At 34.7% G+C, this 23,863-nt stretch overlaps 3 protein-coding genes across 4 annotated transcripts; all 3 read right to left on the bottom strand.

Moving 5' to 3' along the window:
- Positions 1–10,387: 10,387 nt before the first annotated feature.
- LOC143912518 (uncharacterized) lies at positions 10,388–14,540 on the bottom strand. 2 transcript variants are annotated; one of them, XM_077431801.1, is made up of 4 exons: positions 14,474–14,513; positions 13,738–14,048; positions 12,284–13,348; positions 10,389–11,110 (listed from the first exon to the last, which is right to left on the bottom strand). In XM_077431801.1, the coding sequence occupies exons 3-4, from the start codon at positions 13,292–13,294 to the stop codon at positions 10,805–10,807; spliced, it is 1,317 nt and encodes a 438-aa protein (XP_077287927.1). In that variant the 5' UTR covers positions 13,295–13,348; positions 13,738–14,048; positions 14,474–14,513; the 3' UTR covers positions 10,389–10,804. The 2 variants fall into 2 exon arrangements, with proteins under 2 accessions (XP_077287926.1, XP_077287927.1); XM_077431800.1 differs by lacking the exon at positions 13,738–14,048 and having other exon boundaries at positions 10,388–11,110; positions 14,474–14,540.
- A 465-nt stretch (positions 14,541–15,005) lies between these two features.
- Positions 15,006–16,471, bottom strand: LOC143912667 (uncharacterized). The gene is made up of 4 exons (XM_077431962.1): positions 16,423–16,471; positions 16,312–16,316; positions 16,007–16,270; positions 15,006–15,878 (listed from the first exon to the last, which is right to left on the bottom strand). The coding sequence occupies exons 1-4, from the start codon at positions 16,469–16,471 to the stop codon at positions 15,585–15,587; spliced, it is 612 nt and encodes a 203-aa protein (XP_077288088.1). The 3' UTR covers positions 15,006–15,584.
- Positions 16,472–18,762: 2,291 nt separating this feature from the next.
- Positions 18,763–23,407, bottom strand: LOC143912666 (uncharacterized). The gene is made up of 3 exons (XM_077431961.1): positions 23,180–23,407; positions 21,236–21,398; positions 18,763–19,498 (listed from the first exon to the last, which is right to left on the bottom strand). Exon 3 carries the CDS (start codon positions 19,093–19,095, stop codon positions 18,763–18,765), a length of 333 nt encoding a protein of 110 aa, XP_077288087.1. The 5' UTR covers positions 19,096–19,498; positions 21,236–21,398; positions 23,180–23,407.
- Positions 23,408–23,863: the final 456 nt, after the last annotated feature.

Genomic DNA, 23,863 nt, shown 5'->3' with positions numbered 1-23,863 from the left:
AGGGAGGTTTACACAACAGTGGATGTGTAATATTAACTGATGATAATGATGATGAGGAAAAAAATATCATCATCATTTACAGTCATTCGCTATCCACTGCTGGATGAAGGCGAAATCACACAGAGCGGGACGTTGCACGCTATTTTTTAGATACTTTTATATATGCGAAAAAAAGCAGCATCTCTAGCACGCAGCATTCATGGCACACAGTCTCAAAAATCACCCCCTGGAGTGTTTTCAATGATATTTGGTCCTTGTATTGATATAAGCTTGACAGTGATTGATAACGGCTAATCTCATATTTGAAGAAATGTAGAAATTAACTGGGAACGCCCTTTCTCGACTGGAAGCCACGAAGATATGCCGTGCCGTTTATATCTGTGTGACTTCGCCCAAACACGCTTCCATTCAACTCTTTTTTGCGCTACTATCATCCATTTCACCCCATATATTTCCTAATTTCGTCTACCCATTTTCCTTGCGGTCTAACATTATCTCAGTTACCATTCTAACAATTGTTTGCAAAAGTTCGCTGCATACGTGAATATGATTTCTATTTTAACATATGTGCGACCACTTTTGCGATATGTAGAGAATCATCATTCATCAATCGACTTTTAAATGAAATTGTAACCCCGATAATGACCAAATGTAACCATAAAACATGTATAATAAAGACGACCCTTGCGCGTGTCACGACAAACCGTTTTTCTTGGTTACCAGAGTTTTTATTTCGACTTCTTCTTTTAGTTTTTACTTCTTCACTCAACTTACATGTACATTTTACAATAATAAATAAGCAAACTCTAAAATTACACGTCCTGTCCAACACACATCTACATATATGTATGTATATGTAGGTACTTCCTTGAACTACAACTGTCTGCACGCAGTCTCCACATAGACGAACATACAACGTCTATGGACATTTTTCAAAATTTCAAAAAGCAAGTTACAATAATTATAATGGAAAAAAAATATTTTTATTTTTAAATCTTACATGGAACTTCAGCATATACATATTTAAAGCATGAGGTTTATATTTTGTACCTAGCTATCACTTTCCGACAAAATTTTCGCCTTTTTTCCTTACATTATAGAAATAAATTTGTTTTAACAAAACCCCTTCATAATATTAAATTTTATTTTTATCATAACATTAAAAAAAAATGTTTCTAAATGTTATGTTAAAATTTAACATAACATTTAGAAAAATCAGCAATGGCTAATACAAAAAAAATTATACCGGGGGGAGGTACATAAGTTTAGATCTCCGGCACTTATGTTTTAGCACTACACCACTACAAATAGTACGTAATACAAATAGTTCTCTAAATAGATCCTGGCACTTGCATAATGATTACATTAGATCGCAGGAAAAAAGCATATGCAAAATTTCAAAATATTCTTCAATTTTTCTATGCCAGAACATGAAAAAAAAAGAATTTATTTGTCCAGCGTAAATAAAATTATAAAAAGGATATCAATTCGATGATGAAATTGAGCAATTTCCGTTTTTATAAAAGTAGGAAAAGAAAAAATCGGCTACTGATATATATAAAGTAGCGTCAGATTTGATAAAAACATTTCCCGGTGTGGAAAATATTTTACGAATATTTTAAACATTACTCACATCAAATGCTCCGGCAGAACGATCTTTTTCTAGTCTAAAACGAAATTAAAAACTACCTATATAAAGGATACATTTAATCATAATTGTTAATAATTGTACATATATGTCTTAATCAGTAATTAGAAAATTAATAGGTACTTAAAATTTAAATCGCTTTGTAGGTACGAGTACATACATATATTGGTAAATTTATCAAATTAAATTTGTCTAATAACAAAGGTCTCATTTCAATTTTATCGCCCAGGGCCCCCAAACAACTTAATCCCCCACTGGATCCTGGGTCAACCTTTCAGTTGTCTTGTATTTTTATATAATTTTAATATTTCCAGGTTCTTATTGAGGAGACTCATTGATAATATAAACTGTAATATGTTTAAGCTCGTTATCTTTGTGGAAGGTAAAAAAGCTATGGATACAAAATGTCAAATTGTTGTCAAATGTCGATTTACAATGTGTGTATAACAATATTTGAACAATCGCCGCCGTTCATTTGTTTTTTATAAATTATGAATGCGTACACGTTTTAAAACAACTGAAATAAAATAGGAAAACGTGAAGCCACACCTATGACTGTTTTGTGATTTGCTTTTTGAAACACAGTACAAACAAAAGGTGTGCGATAGCAACTCCTTACGGAACTAATGTTTGCATACTGTTTAAACATACATACATACATATGAGCATAGATACTAGAAGATAAACGAAATACTATGTATTTGACGACTATCGTTTGAGTGCTCAGAATGCGTTCTTTAAAAAGGCTGATAAGGCTTTATCTAATCAAAAGGTCACATGTTTACATCCGCAGCCTGTTCTGGCGATTGTGACTCGTACAATAACACAAAAAATTTTTATTCGTTTGTGTACGTTCGTTCAATACGAGCGATAACGTTATCAAACCACTCTTTATAAATAGCAAACTGATAAAACATTGTGTGTTTTGAAATGCAAACCGCTTTAGTGCGCATGAAAATTATAGTAAAATACATATGCACATACAAACAAACATACATATGTGTTTCAAATAACATTTTTCACTGATTATTATATAATAGGTGACTAATCGAACTTCCTTGAGAAGCTTAGTATACAAATATGTCACCGCATATTTCTCTTGTATAACCAACTTCTTGCTTCTGCGACTGTCCACTTCATTTCATACAATCTGCTTCATAGGCTTTTATAAATTTTATCGATTAGTTTTTTTTTTTTTTATGTATTTATGATCCCTTCCGTATACTCGGATTATTAAAATTAAAATGCATTGTTAAATCATTCACAAATAATTGATTGGTTTATCAAAAAAACCTATCTAGAGCAGAATATTAATGCATACAACGGTTAGGCATTCCATCTGCCTCACGGTTTTGAGCCATTTTATTATTTAAATTATCTATATATGTATGTATATATATAAAAAAAAATCAATGCTTGCCTGTTTTTCTGTCACGTATGCGTTCCTATACCATTCAACTGATTGCGATGAAACTTACATGATCTACTGTGTGCATGCCCGCGATGGTTTCTGTAAAAAAAATCGCCAAAAAACGCGAACGAGAACATACAAACAAACATACATATGTGTTTCAAATAACATTTTTCACTGATTATTATATAATAGGTGACTAATCGAACTTCCTTGAGAAGCTTAGTATACAAATATGTCACCGCATATTTCTCTTGTATAACCAACTTCTTGCTTCTGCGACTGTCCACTTCATTTCATACAATCTGCTTCATAGGCTTTTATAAATTTTATCGATTACTTTTTTTTTGATTTATGTATTTATGATCCCTTCCGTATACTCGGATTATTAAAATTAAAATGCATTGTTAAATCATTCACAAATAATTGATTGGTTTATCAAAAAAACCTATCTAGAGCAGAATATTAATGCATACAACGGTTAGGCATTCCATCTGCCTCACGGTTTTGAGCCATTTCATTATTTAAATTATCTATATATGTATGTATATATAAAAAAAAATCAATGCTTGCCTGTTTGTCTGTCACGTATGCGTTCCTATACCATTCAACTGATTGCGATGAAACTTACATGAGCTACTGTGTGCATGCCCGCGATGGTTTCTGTAAAAAAAATCGCCAAAAAACGCGAACGAGAACGGGAAAACATGAGTAAGTGGCATTGCAACGCAATCATTTCAATTGTGTTCGCGTCGCCACCTGCGTTGTTAGGGTAAAAAAAAACAAACAATTGAATAATTTCAAATGTGTTCGCCACCTGCGTTTTTCCCACAAATTATCATTACTGTAATTTAATTTGATTATTAAGTATTCATTTTAAACTGAAACATTCACTTATCAAGAAACAGGAACGGGACGGGAATTGGCATTTTCGGGTTCAGCTAGTACTTCAAATAAGAATAAACATTGTTTTCTTATTGTGTTACTTCTAATAAAAATTAATTAATTTAATACGGCGGCTTATACTCCTCTACTCTCGCTTGAAATTAAAATTCTTCTCGCCGGTCCTTGTTTGGATGCCGGTCACATCTTCGTCTTTATTGTCCTTTAGAGAAGCACGAGTCACCTACAAACGGTGTGACGCCAGAAGACGAAATGGCAAAAGAACAAATTAACATTCCGAACACGGCAACATGCTAAAAACTATCACCTTGAAGCTCGAACGGTCCGCTGACAATCGAAACGTTTCAATTTATGGCTACAATTGAACAATCAAGTGTGTTTTTAGTTCATATTATCACTATCATCATCATCATCATCGTCGTCGTCGTAGTCGACATCATACATAAAGATATACAATTGATTTAATACCTTTACGAGGCTTCTATTGGAGCTATTTCTCCCCAACGTGCTTTTTGCATTGGGCATGTTCCATACCCACGGCTTCTTGTTTCCCAATATCCACTTACGTGACATTTCAAATGTTCATAGAATTACGTAAACGTAACGTAAATAAGATCTCTAGACATGAAACTATGTAGTATGCCAACTTCCCTCATCGGAACAGTAAGCTTTTGGTTACTGGTAGCCGGTAGGTAGGTGATTCTGCTTCTATAATACAATTCAGGAATTTGTTTTATCATATATTGGGTATGACCGTAGTAAACAAACTACATAGTTATTGTATCCATCAAATATATGTAGTACATATATTATGTTTTGGTTGATGCATTGTTATACTCGTGTTGTTATCGTTCAATGGCGGATGCAGTTACCACGCCGCACCGGAACTTACGTCACCAGCTCCGATTGCATATTTAGCGCTAAACAAACCGAAACGATAATGACAGTAAGTCCATTGTCCTTGTGGTTGCCGATTGCCGCCACTGATATACAGTGCAATGTCTACATGGCGTCGTTAAAATACCACAAGTTAGTCAATATCAGGAGATATGCACCACAAGAATTGTTCCCAGAATAAATTCATATACAGCAACACAGATCAGTGGTTATATGTAGGTCTGTTACCGAGAGTTGGCGCGAACAAATGCGCTTGTGTAGTGTAAGTGAATAGGTGTATAGCATACTGTCTCTTTCAGGCGCTTCGTGTGAGTACGAGAACGCGCCAACCCTCAGTAACGGACCTGTAGCGTGAAATTTTTATTTATTTTTTATTTAATTTACACCAAGAAGGCCTAACAGGTAAACCCAATGCGCCTTCCTGGCCAAAGACAATTATATAAACATATATGTACACCATCCATATATACACAAATACTTACACGTATACACAAATACACATACATAAATATAAAAATACACATATATACATATACATACATACACACCTAAACATATATATATATATATATATATATATATATATATATATATATATATATATATATATATTTAAAGTTTATTTAAAGTTTGGACCGTTGTAGCATTACAGGAATTCCTAATGCGCCACAATGGTAAAAATATAACAGAAAAGACAAGAAACAAAATAATAAATTAGACATAACAAAAACAAAACATATATATACACAAACAACTAAAAATAATAATTATTATTATTATATATCGTTTATCGTCTTGAATTCATTCTATGTTTACAAAGTTTTTGTATTTCGTAATATTCTTTCTCGATTATGATTTTCAAGTTATGAATTCCATAAGTCCTCACCAGATAGAGTTTCAAAATTTGTCATCCGGACTGACCGAAACCAATCACGACAAGCAAATAATACACCACCACCACGTCGATCTACTCTATCGCGACGATGCACCCTCCAGGAAGAACCAAAAAGTTCAGCATCAAAAAATGATATATATATTCACATATACATATACACATACACTACATACATCCATATACATACATACAAACATTATACATGCATATACACATAAACACATAAATAAAGTTAAATTACTCATTTAAAATATGCTGCCTGACAGAACTGTATGATGCAGTAAAAACATCAAGGCTCCCAGAAAGCAGGTTAAATAATCGAATGACTCTTGAAAGGGGTGAGTCATCAAGTACATTAGTTCTGGCCCGAATAGGCAGGAATAGAGTTCTGGATGCTTTGTTTCGATTCGGTCACGGGTTATATCCCTGGCTTTTTTTGCTGGCCAGACTTTGGATATGTGACTCCAAGGTCGAGCGTTTCCTTTCAGAGTTTATTAATTTATTTGATTTCATTAAAAACGGTTCCAATAAATTGGCAATCCTGTCCTATTTCTCGCAAAATTTGAGTTTACACCATCTCATAATTTGTTGATATTTAAAAAGCTGCAAAAATTTGTCCATAGATGTCTCTATGATGATTGTAATGTTTGGTGATCGATGTTTGTAATTGGCCTTGAATGATACTTATGTGCAATGTTGTGTCGTGATATAATATATGTCGTGTTATATCATATTAAACTACAATTATAATATTAAACTACAAATCATCATCATCATGATTTGCTGATGATGGATGAAGGCCTCTTCAACCCGCTTCCACTCCTTCTCATCCATCTCACCCTATACATTTTCATAATTTCTTCAACCCATCTTCCCTGCGGTCTTCCTTTTACCCTTTTGTCTATCTTTCGTCCATTCGTCTAAACATGTGGTTCACCCGATGCCATTTAAATCTCTTCACTCTATCCACAATATCGACTACCTTTGTCACACTTCTCATCCACGTATTCCGCTTACTGGCTTTCTTCGATATACCAAGCATACAGCGTTCCATACTTATTTGAGTGCATTGGACTTTGTGTAGCATCTTGGCGTTTAATGTCCAAGTTTCACGTTCATACGTCATCACTGTTAAAACACATTGGTCGAAGATCTCTTTCTTCAGGCAAAGTGGCATTTTTGATTTAAATACAACATTCATTCGTCCAGATGCACTCCATCCTAAGTTCATGTCTATTTATTTCTTCTTCTTTACTACCGAACATGTCTATTATTTGTCCTAAATATAAACAATTATTGACTACTTCTACTATTGTATCATCTAATAATATCAGGCATGCAATAACCATTGAACACTATTCCTGCTTTCCCTGTGCAGCTGTGTTAGTCCCATACATGTATAAATAAATACAAAATACAAATCAGGCAGTGGTAGAAATTGGCCCTTTGATCGAATACCTCCAGGTTAAATAAAATACCGATTATTGCTAAATAAAGTCCTTTATATTGCTTGACGGTATTACACATCCATATCAAAGACTGCTAAAACGGGAGCAGGTGCTAATCGGATGTTGGGCAACGTAAACATTTCACGGAGTGTAGTGACTGGTGAGGGAGAGCCGGTTGAGGAATCCATGAATCAGCGTGCAGGCGCCTTCCTGATGTGCCAGGTCGAGTTCCGAAATAGAAAACCTCGTAAAAACGCTATGTTGACGAGGAGATTTGGCTGGTGGCCAAGAGTTCTCATGCTGCACCGCATCTGGAGTTGGAAGAGGCCCACCGGACGGAAACCGGGTCGATACCATTCACCGTCAGCTCCGTGCCAGATGGCCACACATCCTGAGCTGAGAGTTGGCAACGTACCCACAACGAGTCCAAAATCAGAAGAAGAATTAGTGACGAAGAGCTCGGAGAAATCATCGCTTTTGATTTAAAATACGACGGAGAATTGGCTGCTGCATTTCAAAACACTCTCCCTTTTCGATACGCGAATGATATAATGCTGACAATACTCGGAGCAAATTTAATCGAAGCGATAAACTCGTACGCTTTTCTTATTGTGCCTCATCGCCTCGCTCCAATTTAGATTTTAGCCTGAGCTAAAACAAAAAAGTTACAACATGAATTAAATCACGACTAGACGTACTTTAAATTCTCCCCTTAATATTTTCATCGAACAAGATAGGAATTGGACATTTTCCATAGTGAGAGTATAGTGATAGTAGTATTTCATATTATTCTGGCAAGAACTGTGACATATTTTAATTGTCCCATTCCTCGAGGCCTTCGTTTCTTAAATTCACTGGATGGTGCTATTGACATTTGTCATATCACTTTTCATTCGCAGCACCGCTTCCTCGGTTACAGGGGTCCCGAACAACTAGAGTAGTTGATAGTTGAAAATTTTAATTTTTAACTGTTGACTTGGATGTTATATTTTTATTTATTGTAAGAATTTTTAATGTCATGTATTTTTTATTCTGTTCTTAATCTGTTTAGCCCACTTGTCGCTTAGGAGCAATCTGTTAGACGAGTGTGCATGATTAATTGATATAAGATAAAAAAATATGTCATGTATGTATATGGTGTATTCAAGTTGTTTCCAAGTGGCAAGACAATATTTGAGAAAGAGTATCCGAAAGGGGCCATTATTATCGTACACGTCATATTTCGCAGATAAATAATTCTAAGTTTTAAGTGGTCTTTCGTGATAGTTTCCAAGGCACGTGCTCCATGACCGGACTCGAGTACCACCGTTCGAGATAGGACACGTCTGTCCGTCGCCGAAAGTGGCAGAGACGAAACGTGACCTGGCTGAAAATCGTGCTCGATCGGCCAACGACTAAAATCTCAAAAAGAAGGAAAAATTCCAAAACCGAAGAGAAACCCCGACCGACCAAATCAATCGCCAACATCTTGACAGTATTGTACATATATATTCATATATGTACAGTTATTAAGCAAAAACTTTCATTGAAATGTTGAATATGTACTTGTTTCCTTTGGATATTATGGCTTGGTCTCGTAATGTTTGAAGCATTTTCACTAAAATGTTTACGGTTTTTGCGAAAGTCGTAGACAAAACACATTCGATACGTTTTCATCTGCACGTCACGAAACACGGATACGTGACTTGGTTTTATGGATGCGAGAAAACGTGAAAAGAAGGACGTTTGGACATTTCAGCTCTGCTGAAATGTCGCATAGTCATGAAGTTGTCTTGTCTACCATGTTCAATAAAGAAGAAGGTTTTGTTGAGAGTATTCCAACCAGGGCTCGAAATGGACGGGAGCGCATGGAACGCCACTCCCCTTCGTCAAATCCAGAAATGTTGCGCTCCCTCCCTCTTGTGAAAAATCCAATATTTTCATACCCTTTCCCAAATTTAAAAATTGTTCAGTCTTGCATGTCTCTCTGATGAGGAAACTTAAATATAGCGAACGTATCAGGTAAATCAGTAATGATTAATTCGACTGACACATTACACACAAATTTGTTAATCTATTATGAATTCATACATAATATATAAATATACACTGTGTATGTATGTATGTATGTATATACATTTGAAGTTACTCTTCTTCGAACAATGGCCCTTTGAGTTCATTTTCTTCCCCCAGGCTTTCTCAAAAATTCAATTTATTTTTTATTTTAATTGAACATATTGAATGAGGATAATATTTTATTTCTAATCAAAAATACTTTACAAATATATAAAAAATATAATTACACAGGGGCGCAAATTTTTCATTTTACCTCAGTTGACAAAATTTCTAGTAACATATAATGTATTATAATAGGTACAATAAAAATTACGTTTTGAAAATTATCGAAGCCCACATTCGTGAAAATTTCCATTTCAAGCCCTGATTCCAAACTAAATGACAGATGCTGTTGACAATATTTTATATGGAAAAATATATCCAAAAGAATTGTTTTTTAAGGAATAAAATAAAAATCTATACATTTTTCCGGTAATACATGTACATTTGTATGTACATATAATGTAGAAAAAAGAATAAAAAATAGCAAAGTTGTTACGAATAATTGTAAAGGTCTGCTCCTATTGCTGTCAGATGAAAATTCATCAATACACTTCAGATATTTTAGTTCACGAAGTCTTATCGATTAATAACTTGTGTATACATTGTTTTTTGGCCAGTTTTTCAATTTTTGGCCAGGTTTTCAGGCCAAATACCACTCTGTGCAGCGGTAAACAGACTATTTCGCACATGCACAAGACAATCGTTGTTACAAATTCGCACTCAAATTCTCGTATTTGTGATATTTTCGAGTGCCAGATATTCCATGATTGAGATTTTAGTGAGATACACGATGAGACTTCGTCAAATGAAATACTGTACAATGTATTCCGAGTTGAACTAATCCAAACTGTTGGACCGGTCTAAGTTCCTACATCCGTTCTCATACTTTTTTTCGATTTCTACGAACTTTATAACATTTGCCAAGTATTTCAGATGAGCATGCCGTTTTCCAGTAAACTGCTGATACATTTGTGACAGTTGCCAACAATTAATCCAAGTTTTTTAAATATTTTGCATACGCGAGATATTACGATGTTGTTTTTATAAGGACGCACATGGAACGTGGATAGGTGAATAAAAACGTAACATAAAACGTAAACACATAATCGTAATGTATTTTAAATGTTAATTTTAGACACTTATAATAATGAGATCAAATAATTTTACAACTTACATAATTGAAAATATCAAGTTAAGTGTTGCCAAAGTATTTCGACTAAATGGGAAAATGTTGTTTGTAATCAAAATGACTAAGAAAATATCTAAGTAACCAGTTACCGAAATAATTCTTTCCTAGAAAAAATTCCTCCAGAGAATATTTGAACTTATGTATGTACATATGTACGTAACAATTTAGTCGGAATTTTGATTTACGAATAAATTTTTTATATTTATTTTATAAGATATTTTGCAATTTCAACGGACTCCGATACTTATTTTATTATTATTTAAGCTATGTACATATTAATCAAAAACTATACTATTATATTATATTACATTTTCATTTAATGAACACTACTGAATGTCACTGGATCCTCCTTTGCCACAGTAACGACCGATGTATTAACTTTCAATTTATCAATGGCACCATATTTAACAGTTTTCATTATCAAATTAAGGGCTAGTACTCGTTGATCCGGAGACATATAAGTAATATTTAAAATCATATTTTTTATGTACTTCGAAAATTCATTCATGTCATTCGCAAAATCAATGGGATTCGTACTGCATGTGTCTTCTGTATCAGAATGTCGGCTACCACTAGAAGAAACCGTCGTACTACTCTTTATTTCATAATTTTCCAGGTTTTTCTGAAACCAATAAAGCAAAAGCGGTGAATTTTCAATTTGGATAAAAAATACGCTATTCAAAATACGTATTGAGAATTAGACTATTGCGGAATGACCGCAAATTCAAAAACGAATTCGAATTCGTTTTTGCATACATATGTATATGTATGCAAACATACATACATACATATGTACATACATTTGCATACATACATATGTATTTACATATATACAATATATGTATATGTATGTACCCAGTGACATGCATTAAATGCGTAGTACATACGTATATACATACATATATATCTAAAGCATTGCGTTTTTTTTTTATATAAAACTAGTGGCTCGGTGCACGCATTCGTGCACATGGTAGAGTTCGTTCAGCGAAAGAGCAACCAAATTTATAGCTTAGTGTAAATACATTCACTAGTCATTAGTACCGCTTCGGCTTTAGTCGTGAGATGACGTGCCTGCGTTTTGTCGTACACGATATTTATGAAGTCCCAAATAAATAATATTTTTTTGTTAGTTTTTTTTTTAATAATTATATACACAGTTGAACTTTCGATATCAATATATATGTATATAAAAGAGGATAAAGAAAACACATATTTATCTTCGCCGAAAAAAAATTGCTGTAATAAGAAACGAGTGAAAAAATGTTGAAAAAAATTGAGACCACACAAAAAAAGTGAAGACCAATACATTTAAAATGACCAATAATGAACCAAATGATTGACGACGATGCATACATGTGAAGAGCGGGTAGTGTAAATATATACATATATACATATATAGTACCATTTACCATGCATAAATTCTTTTAGATCTTTCGACTTTCAATCTTTCAAATTTCGATCTTTGCTTTTCGATCTTTCGACTTTCGATGCAGTGACCCAGACCCATTGGTCGCTCTCTCGCTGAACGAACTCTACATACCACGTAAGAAACAGGGGATGGAAGACAAGAGGGAGGGACGATGGAGTGACGCATGCCACTGTGTATGTATGTATGTATATACATATATACATATGTATGTATCTCAATTATTTGCAAAATTCATGAGATGGGCAAGCATGTGTACTATTTGTATAGGAATGATTATAATCATCATCCTATCAGTTTTGAATTTAATGAAAAGCTTCCCGAAATGATTTTTTCGTGAAACTCATAAAATAAATCAGTGGATCTTACCTTCTGATCACAGCTGCACTCCTTGAATTCTCTGTCAACCGGATCTCGAGATGTACAGATTTTACAAACAGAGTGTGCTTCAACACATTGAGATTCTTCGTCGTTCTCAGCGTTACTAGATATCTGGTGTTCTATTCTCATATTTTCAATTTTACTCGCTTGCCTTTCTTTGCTTTCATGAGCACGCCGTGCAGCGTCTTCTTCTGGTGTTTCCAACTGACGTTTTAATCTGACTGCAGTTTCCTCTGGTGTTTCCAATTTAATCCTAGAACGACGTGTGTATTCGGCAACAACGGCTCGTCTTGCAGCAGCTTCCTCTGGTGTTTCCGATTGAATCCTCCGTCGTGAATTTTCAGCGGCAGTGGCTCGTCTTGCTGAAGCCTCCTCTGGTGTTTCCAATTGAAGTCGCCGTCGTGAATTTTTGGCGGCAGCGGCTCGTCTTACTGCAGCTTCTTCTGGTGTTTCTAATTGAATCCTCCAACGTGAAAGTTCAGCAGCTATGGCTCGTCTTGCTGCAGCTTCTTCTGGTGTTTCCATTTTAATCCTCCTTCTTGAATTTTCGGCAGCAATGGCTCGCCTTACTGCAGTTTGCTCTGGTGTTTCCAGTTCACGTTTTCTCCGTGAATACGCAGCAGAAGCAGCTCGTCTTACTGCAGCTTCTTCCGGTGTTTCCAGTTCACGTCTTCTTCGCGCAGATGCAGCACAAGCAGCTCGTCGGGCTGCAGATTCTTCTGGTGTTTCCAATTCACGTCTTTTTCGTGCAGACGCAGCACATGCAGCTCGTCTGGCTGCAGCTGAATCTGGCGATTGCAGTCGACATCTCAAATATTCAACCTCGGCACGATACTTTCTTTTCCTTTCTTTTTCGATAGCTCGCCGTGCAGCAGTTTCTTCTGGTTTTTCTATTTGACGTTTCAATCGTTTAGATGCAGCATCAGCAGCCTTTTGGGCCATTGTTCTATTTCTTATTTTTTTGGACTGAGTATTTTGCATTTCAGTTTGCTCTGCCATTAGGGGTTAGTTAGAAAACGTTTGGTGCTCGTATATATACATTTGTATGCGTATCTAAAATACAATACGAAAAAAGAAAATATTACTAACAACTCCCCATATTGCGAAATCATTAATGGAATAGTGGGCTTTGGCTTGCTAAACTTAAGTCCGAACAAAATTCTTAGTCAACTTACAAAAATTATCGAGACTAAATATACTACGTGAGTTTCACATAATTTAAATTTGATTCATCAGTTTGTTTTTTTAAATTTGAACGCCACGATATATGATGATTGTAATTATTAGTATGTATTAAATTAACCAGGTAATCGGATAGAATGACACACGACAAATCCGCACAGAAAAATGCTAATACACAAGAAAAGTTGGAATTTCTTTTAATTTATGCGTTTATTTTTAAACAAAGACCATTAAATATACAGAAAAAATCTAGGTTATACTTTTACAGTAGTAGTGATGAGCATCCATGATCTGTATGCTTCATACATACAAGACTGGCGTTTTGCCCGCTGACATTCAACCAGTGGCGGCTCGTGAGAATCCAAAGTGGGGGGGGGGGGGCTGCAGAGAAGAATCGGCCTGTAGCGACTCGTTGACCATACCGGTGACCAAATTCAAACAAAAATAGCATGCATATGTACTATAATGGGAGGTTTGTAGCCCCACAGCCCATAAGTACGACAAAAATAGCATGAATATGTGCTATACAAGGAGGGCTGCAGCCCGCAGCCCACATATGGACGATCCGCCACTGCAATCAACGGATGATTTTCTAAATGCATTTTCGATTATTTTGGAAGTTCGATGTCGGTGTTAGAAAATAATTCAATTACGTATATTAATTAGTATAATTATATTATTCATCCGATTCGATTTTTAAATAATATATACATATATGTACATATACATATATGCACATAAAATGACAGTTTTATAAACGTATCCAAACATACACATATGTATGTGCATATATGCACTTTTAACAGAAGGCGTGCATATATGTATGTACATATGTACATATTTTATGTAGGTAGTGTAAAATATGTATGTATGTATGCATACGCGCCCGATCCTTAGTACTCGTCGCACGTTGGAAAACAAATAAACAAACAAACAAACAAAGCTACAAAGTTCGTATATACATAAGTATATATAAATATATGTAAATATACACACCTGAAATACGTACGAACGCTTAGAAGACCGTCGAGCAACTAGGTATGTTTGTCCGTCGACCGAGAGCAGACATATGTATACATATATACATATAAATGTACATACAAATATACATAAGCTCACAAATACGCAGTGCCGTAGTAATACAATAATCGAAGAGGCATACGCCTGGGGCGCCATACGAAAAAACCAAATAAGAACATACACACATACATATATCAGATTCAAATATGATATGTGAATATTTCGATGCAAACATATTACATATTAAATTTATTTTTTAAAATATAAAAAGGACGGTATACAAAAACCATTTTCGATTTATCCGTCACCGTCAGGTTATCGACATTGAGAATGTACAGTCGGAGAGTTTGGATTAAAGTACAATATACAAAATGTATGTACATACAAATATATTCATATGTGATGCATTTTAATAATCGTAATTGCAAAATAATAATAACAGAAATGAAATGATTCATATATTCTCGAGCATATAGAGTGGAGACATGTAAATAAAAACAATACTATTGTGGAAATACTAACATACATATTTATTAAAGTAAATTATTTTGAACAGTAATTCTTAAATTATAGTGAGATCAAAGTTCATATTTATGTAAATTATATTTGACTAATTAATAAATTCACATAATTGATAAATAAAAAATTATAAATTTCTATTGAAATAAATAATATGAATTATTTATAAGTTATGGGTTATTTATGAGTCTTATTTTGGTGAAATTAAACTTTTACAGTAACATCACTGTAAATAACAAAACAAAACAAAATTTTTCACATATTTTTGTTTGAATTTGAAAAACAATAAATTGTCGACAGCTTTACATGTGTATTTTAAAAACATTTATTTGAACATGATAAATAAAAATTGATCATAAACATTTACATAATTTCTGAATATATTTATTTATTAGGCACATACAGACGTGTGACAAAATATTATTTCCACTAGCGTAATTTGCGAAAATTAAGCAATATGTGACAAAAATGTGGGAAACGCGAGTTTATTTTAACGCTGCTAAAATTTTAATTACCAACATTGAATTGAATTAATTTAAAATTGAATTAATCCGATGAAAATCCAGTTTCACGAGTATTTTGTTATACGTTTGTATTTCATTGGGATTACCCATGTCATCGTACCTACTGTGGTATTTTCTATTAGTTTATCGTCAATACCATATTGAATAGTTTTCAATATCAAATTTAAAGCTATTACTTGTTGATTTTTGGGCATAGAATTTACAGATAATATCATAGTTCTTATGTAATCTGAAAATTCAGTAATTTCGTCTGCAAAAGCCACGGGACACGTATTGCTGCTCTCTTCTATACTGGAAGGATCAGGTGAAATTCTTTGTATATTATTACTGTGATTTACCTGAAACCAATACATAACCATTATTAAAGCAATACAGAACCATATTAATTGACATATATGTAAACTTAAAAGATTATTATTATTTTTAGTTTAATTCGTTCTACTTATGATTAGTTCATATTTCTCACCTGAGGGTGCGCTGGGATTTCCTGTTTTATGTGGTGATCATATTCTTTTTCAGTTTTCGATCTTCCTTCAAGCTTTTCTGTTTCATTTTGTTTTGCTTCGTCTTTAACAGTCTTCTTTGAGATTCTTACCTTTGTTATCTTGTTATAATAATTTCTTTGATTAATCAATCTCCTTTCACGTTGTTCTAATGTTTCTATTCGTTTGGGTGGCTTATAAGGCAGCTTTGGAAGATTGCGTTTTGTTTCGTTTTCTTTGAGTGGTTTCTAAAATATAGAATAAGAATATTATTATATATTTGCAATACCATATCTGCATGTCAGTATTAGCCTAGGAAAAAATTCTAAAAATAAAAAAAACTTGGGTTTCAATATAATTTTCATTTCATTTTAAAAGTTTAAAATTAAACTTTTTTTACAAATTCCCCAATGGCCTCTCTTGACTTTGGTTGAGTCACGAGTATTCATGTAACAATTAAATACGGAAAGTAAATATATGAAGGAAGGGGATGGGGGGGGAAATCTATTATTTCATAGAATCATTTCTATTGATCAAATGATTATCCTTCAGCTTCTAGATTAATCTTTCTAATTTTATACAATAAACTTTAAAGAATGTATCAACTGATTTGATAATTCAAACCGAATGATTCCACTTCAAATGTACGGAAGAGCATTTCGAACCTAAACTCTGGTTTTAAGGTTGGAATTTCTAGAAAGCCGCCCTTTTCTAGTAACTCCAGAGGTGCTAAGTTGAGGACTGAACGACGTAATGGGTAAAATTGGTAAAATGAATTGTGGTACCAGGGGCAGTAAATAGTAATACGCTGGGTAGTGGTGTAATGGTCAATAGTGTAGTAGGCTCTGATGTAGTGGATACTGGGACACAGGGCGTTGGTGTAATCATAGGCGAGCTAGATGGTGCAGTCGGGTGTACAGGTGATGATAAGAACACATCCTCACTAGAGGTAGGATAGTCACAGTGCTATCCATTGTTCCATTGTTGTAAATCTTTTGTAAAAAAAGGTTCGGCAAACCTTAAACAATGCATTTACAACCTTTGAACAATATGCGGCACCTTCTGGGTCCGGTGACTAATCATCACTCAGAAGATAGCGGTCGACGGGGAAAATTCCGCAACTCTTGAAGGCATTTGTAGCATTTCCTACAGTAGCCGCCTGATTGCAGGCTTCCTTGAGTATGGGCCCAAAATCGATTTATTTATTCCAGTAGATGGATAGGGGCTTAACCCATTTGAACCCACGCGGTCAGTTATGAACTTACACGATGTATGCCAGCGCGGTCATTCACGGCATTTTACAATTTTGCGTCGTAAAATAAAGGGATCACTCAGGCCGGCCGTAAAACCTTTCGTTACGCTTGGTTAGATGTTGGTGATGAATTTTAAGAAAGTCACACGAAATTAAATCAGTTCCTTTTGGAGTTTTGAGGGAATAACATCGAGCGCTTTTCGACTTGCAGATATGTCGAAGAGAAAACATACGTAAGTTTTTTATTTTTACATATTTTTTATTTATCTTTATGTTTCTAATACAGTAGGACTTATTGTATAATATGCATAAGAGAAATTGCGTTTATATATCTCATATTCCTGAAAAAAAAAATCAAAAGTCGACGGAGTCGTATATGACTCCTTGGGATAATGACACATATTTTTTTCCAGAGAATGCAATTTTACTACTGCAGAGATACGGGAAGAAATTGATAATTGGGACGAGTCTCAACTTCCGGATTCCACATACATACATATTACCACCCCTGGAAACTGATATTCGGTTAAAGAAAAAAGTAGGGTGGAAATCAATCAACCATTTAGTATAAATATGTATAATAAATATATGGGTGGGGTTGATCAAATGGATAACCATATTTCTAACTATAACATAAGTATTAGAGGGAAAAAATGGTACATGCCTATTCTGTTTTGGAACATCGATGTAGCTGTGAATAACGCTTGGATTCTAAGCAAAAGTTTTGGTTGTAAACTTGATAAATTAGGATTTATCAGACAGGTAACAGAGACATTGTGCAAGTGTTATGGTCAAAAACGAAAACAATTGGTCCCATTCAGACCCGGCAAAGTTAATCAAAATCAAAAGGAAGTTGGAAGACATTTGATATTGGTCAAACAGAAAAGGAGAAATTGTGGACACTGTAAAAATAAAACGTTTTCCGCTTGTGATAACTGTGAAATTCCATTGCATGACAAATGTTTTGTACCGTATCATAATAATTAATTATTTTGTCTTCATGTATTTTGTTTTTACGACTTTTGAACCCAAAATCTCGTTTATGACATTTCTTCTTTTAAAAGGGTGCACCCTTTTTTTTGTTGACGATGTGTATATGTCACAATATATGTACCTACGTGTGTTATGTTATGCGATTTGAAAATATCATTTTATCGAAGAGATGCGTGTTTGTTATTTTTAAAATTAATTTTATAAATTTCTTAACAATAAAATTACAAATAACCAGTGAGAAAGTATTATAACTGATTATGTGACTCCATTGTGATTTTTGTTTTATTTTAAAAAACATGTTTCATTAGCCCCAAAGGTCGTTCACGACACCACCTTGAAAAAAATTAAAAATGTTGAAAAATCAATTAATTATCCATCCCTATCCTATAAAAAATATTTCCCATGAAATAACTCAAAGATTTTGGAAAATAAACGAAAAAATAGTCCTGGGCACATGGGACATGTGTTTTCACGCGAGCTCTGGGTTCAAATGGGTTAAATGCGTGCAACAGCTCTCATTGTAATGTTTTTTTTTTTTAGTATAGCAAATAATCCAACGTCCAGTGGCTGAAGTTTTGAAGTGCTATGTGGAGGCAAACACAGCAGGTGGACATCGTGATCTAGAGCCTTTTCTAGCGAATCGGGATCAGAACAGTGTGACCGAAATTCACCTAGGATCAAAATTGTAGTTCCTGGTGGCTTGTGACCAATGAAACGATCCAAGAAAGTAAAGGTTTCTGCTTTCATATACCCGCTGTCAGTTACAACTATTGTCGAGCCACCATGCATTCCAACTTCATAATTTGGATTCATAGTTTGTACGTGCATGTGACAAGTCTTCAGCAAGACCAAGACTTAAGCGAAGGTTCCTCTTCATTAAATCTCTGCACCATTTTCTCCAGCCATTTGATTATAATTATTGAAAGTGCCTGATTCCATTCACAGATACAAAACGATACACCAGTTGGCGCAAATCTCTTAAATTGAAGCCATGACCTATTTTATCCAATTTTATCAGGTATTCCACTATCTTCATTATTTTTGCCGATGGTAATGTGGTCTCCAAATTTAGGCATATCTGCAGAGACTATTCTTCTTCCGAGTGTATTTTTCAGTACGTTGAACGAAGTCGCAAAGGCATTTTATGTTTTTACCGCCTTGACTGCTTCAGACATCGCCTGTTCGTCCCAGGAGCAACGCTGAGAGGTCCTCCGTCGATTACGCACCATGACTAAAAAAATAGAAAGTGAAATCGATGAATTACTCCTATTCTACAATATAGTGTCCGTTTGCCCCGTAGAGTAAAATCTGATATTTAGTAAAATTAAAACTACATAGGTGTCACTACTTGATTCATTTTAAATACTCTGCCCGGTTGCCCATCCAATAGAAATGTAACCTCACAAAAATCCATAGAGTACTTTGGTCAAGTTTATAAAAATATTTGCTGGCGGATTGCGTTTTATATACCAACGTTTTATATATATATTTTTTATACCGACGGTCAGTATATTTCGTACGACTGATGGCGACACTTTGAGCCGGGCCACACCGTGTGAATTGGTTGAGGGCGATCAGACCAATGTATGCAGTTAGATGGGGCATGCCACACCCATCCACTTCTTTGTCGCTCACATTTCCATAATTTTTTTCTGGATGCGCAACTAGTCGGCCGGCAAAGTTGCACGGTGTGGCCCGGGTCTTACGTGTCTATAGGGGGCTGTCCCGGGTTACTCTATAAAATAAATATTGGTTCTACCGGAAAGTTCTGTTTGTATTTGAATTAAAATAAAACTTTAGTACATTTTCAATCCATTAACGGTTCGGTGATTATTGGTCACAAAGCGCTCGCCCAAAAGTGACTAAAATCTCTATACTAATACATCTGGCAGCCGAAAAGTCCATCATACTAACGAAAATTATCATACTAACGATAATTATCATACTAACGTGAACTTGAGTGCCAAGTATTTCGTATTCGCGATTTTCATGGTAAAAATTGTCTTTTGGGCGATCACAATGTGACTAATAATCCAATAACATTAATTAACAATAACATAACATCAGTAACATTAATTAACATTCCGAGTATGGTCCGAAATGGTTATATTGATTTGAGCTTTTCCGAAAGCTCCGATGTTATTAAAAAAGGCTATGGCTGTATAACGATCCTATAAAAATCGTCATCTAGTTATTTATTTTTTTTTATTATTAAATAATATAAAAGGTTGTTTTATAAAAAAAACTTTTTTTTTTATATAAACAAGTACACATAAGCTATCTTCGTTGACAAGCATTTTATTATCGAGCTTTGCGATGCTCTGGTGTTTCGGCTCTCAATCTCTAAGTGGTACTGTTTTGCTCTCTTGTGTGTGTGGCTGGCGAAAATGTCGTGTGACAAACCAAATGTTACTTCATCGTTTTAACAGACGAATTCTGCCTGTGTATATGAAAAGTTTCGTGTGTATGAAAAGTTTCAAATCGATCGAAATATGGTTCAAAATAAGCTCATATATTCCAACTTCAATTGAAACTAATAAAAATAGTGAAACGAACAAAAAAAAAACCATTACGTACTTATGTTTCAAACGAACACGTTCATATGTTTAAACTTAAAATGAAATTGTTCTGTAGAACTTCCCGGTATATCCAAGGGCGCAGGCACACAGAATCAATTTTGCACATATAAAAAAGTGTTAACACGCCTTATCTATGTCAGGCTAAAACTCACCCCCGAGTATTCTCGGTGTTATATTTTCCTTATATTGACATAGGTTTGACAGTGATCGAAAAAGGTGATTACCATATTTGAAGAAATATAGGAGAAACTTCTAAAAATAATAAGATCGTACGAACTAACAATGACATAAGACACGCCCAATAACAACTGGAGTTTATTTAGACATACCGTGCCGTACAATTCTGTGTGCTTTCGCCTCAATATGTGTGTATGTATGTATATTGCAACCTGTTCTAGCGGCCGGAATACGAGAAACATTTTCTGTTGTCCTTTTTGTGCAGTATTCATCGTAAGGTTTAGTCCTGTATGTTCAGTAGTTGTTCCAAGATTTTTTTAATATCTCACAAAAAAGGCGGCTTCTTTTTCTTTTGACGTATGTATGTGCATATATCTAAAGCAAAGTAATATTGGATTCAGTGTGAGTCGAATGTGTTCCTGTTTTCAAACGAATTTCAATTTTAAGATTAATTTTCAAAATATAATATAATATAATAACTATTAAATTACTGTTAGCAGGATTATAAAGACTATTTATTGGAAAGGATTTGGATATTATTTTTTACTAAAATCAATTTTTTAAAAAGCATTAAATCATGGACAGAAGTTTAAAAAATGGTAAAATATCTGAACATCAATTGTCATCCAAGTTGTTATAAACGATGCTATGGCGAAAATAGTAGTGATGCCGGGGAAAGGAAAATGGGGCATATTACAATGTCAATATTATCCCACGGTCCACGCCTGTCGCGATACATATTGAGTTAAACACCAAGAATAGCGTCAGAAGGTATTTTATGTTTGACATGGCCGCCCTGTAAGTATTGCCAGTGCAAAAAAAAAACGAATTAAATTGTTTATTCATCAAGACAACTTTTTTAATTACATACACCAAATGTTGAGAATGGATGCGAGCGAAACGGAAGCTGAAACGTAAATTCGGCACAAGTCGCGGATTATTAGCAACGTGCTTGCAAGAATTTGTGTTTAGAAATACATTTCGCTCTTCCACTAATGTGTTACATAATATAGGTACGTCTTCATTATAAATTATTCCCGAACAAGTTAATCATTTTTTTTTTTGCACTGGCAATACTGACAGGGCGGCCATATACATGTTGGATCAAACGTCAAATGCCTTCCGACGCTATCCTTGGTGTTTACCAGAATCACAATCCGTATTGATAGTGTAATACCCCCAACGGATAGATAGATAATAATAATAACGCATTAATTACCAATGTAACCTGACAGGTTGCCCCAATGCGTCACACCAGCTTACAAAAAAAGAACAATAAAAATTGGCAATCATTCATCTCATTCAAATGGCCTCGTGTTGAATCTTATGAAACTGGCCAGTTCATCAACATGACTAGAGGTAGGACCGGAAGCGTGCCGTTCTTTGTTTTTTTGTTCATTTTTATGATGAACCTTTTTTTTGCACTCTAGACCCAAATAGACCCAAAACCAGAGAAATGTAATATTAATAGAAGTGGCTTTAGGTGTTCTTTTGTTGTCAAGTGACATTCTGCCCACGGACAGATTTAAATAATTTTAGCATCAGTCGTATTTGACGCTTGGTGCTCGTCGTATGTCCGATAAAAATTTCTCTGTTTGTTTATATTACTCGCAAGATGGGCAAGGATCGTTAAAAATTGCACAATACATTCAAAAACACACAATAAACAACATGGGATACATTTTATAAGTAAATTGATCCGATTGTATTCCGTGCGATGTAGCGTATTTATAGACGTACCGCGTAAAATTGACAACAATTATTTATTCGTAAGGGCCCCTATATTCTTATTACTAGAGACCGGATAAGAAAGGTGCCGTTTATTGTTCAAATGTTGTAAATGCCGTAAAAGGTTTGCCGAACCTTTTTTCAAAGCATTTACAACAATTGAACAATAAGTGGCACCTTGGCTATCCGTACTCTACTTATTACATCTCTCTGCCCAAAACGCCCTGATTCCTGGAAAAAGCACGCTTCCGGTCCTACCTCTAAACATGACAATCAAACACAATATATACAATGCAAGATTTTTTTATTTACAAAAGCTCACCCCCACTCCATTACATGCGTAAACTGACAGTTGCTTCTGTGCACCGTTATCGAGGAGTGGGGGTGGGCTTTAGTGAATGAAACGACCTTTACTAATTGAAACAAACCTAAGCGGCGACGATCTGGAATTGTGATATGTATTGAGTATTTGGGATCGTGATATTGATTAATTGACACTTGTTGATTGGCTTGTAATGCAAACCCGAGAAACACTGAACACTCAGAGAACCGGCGAACAACTACGTTTCATTTCACGAAGAATAATCCCCACCCTCGTCCACGGATGCGCCCTAGCAAAAGAGGCGTGTCTTCCAAAGCGGTATTAAACTTCTTTTAGCTACATCGTGTGTTCCTTCTATGTATTAGGTAAATATTTTAAAAAATAAAGACGCAAAACTGTATACATACATATAAAGCTGTAACGTGTTCTGTTATTGTATTTATTTATTTTATCTTATTTTTTATATTTACATATGTTTATTTTGGGTCTACCTCACGGGACCGAAAGTGAAACGCCCGAAAACGCAAATATCGGAAGGCAAAGATCGAAAATCGAAAGATCTTAAGTCGAAAGATAAAAAAGGGTCTTTCCCCCCGTCGTACATACTCAATTAATTTGCGCAAGCAGGATACAACAGGAACAAGAGGAACAGGCTTTTCCTCCCGTATTCTACGCGCGCACATTAAACAAGGCTGTATGACAAAAAGAGAGATAATTTCACCGCATGCCACTCATATATGTATATTATATATACATACATAGTACCGTTTAACATGCACCCTTTTTTTTT

This window comes from Arctopsyche grandis, chromosome 6, assembly GCF_051622035.1.
Source record: "Arctopsyche grandis isolate Sample6627 chromosome 6, ASM5162203v2, whole genome shotgun sequence".
NCBI lineage: Eukaryota > Metazoa > Arthropoda > Insecta > Trichoptera > Hydropsychidae > Arctopsyche > Arctopsyche grandis.
Note: the sequence above shows the minus strand (reverse complement) of the source record. Positions and strands in the feature narration are given on the sequence as shown.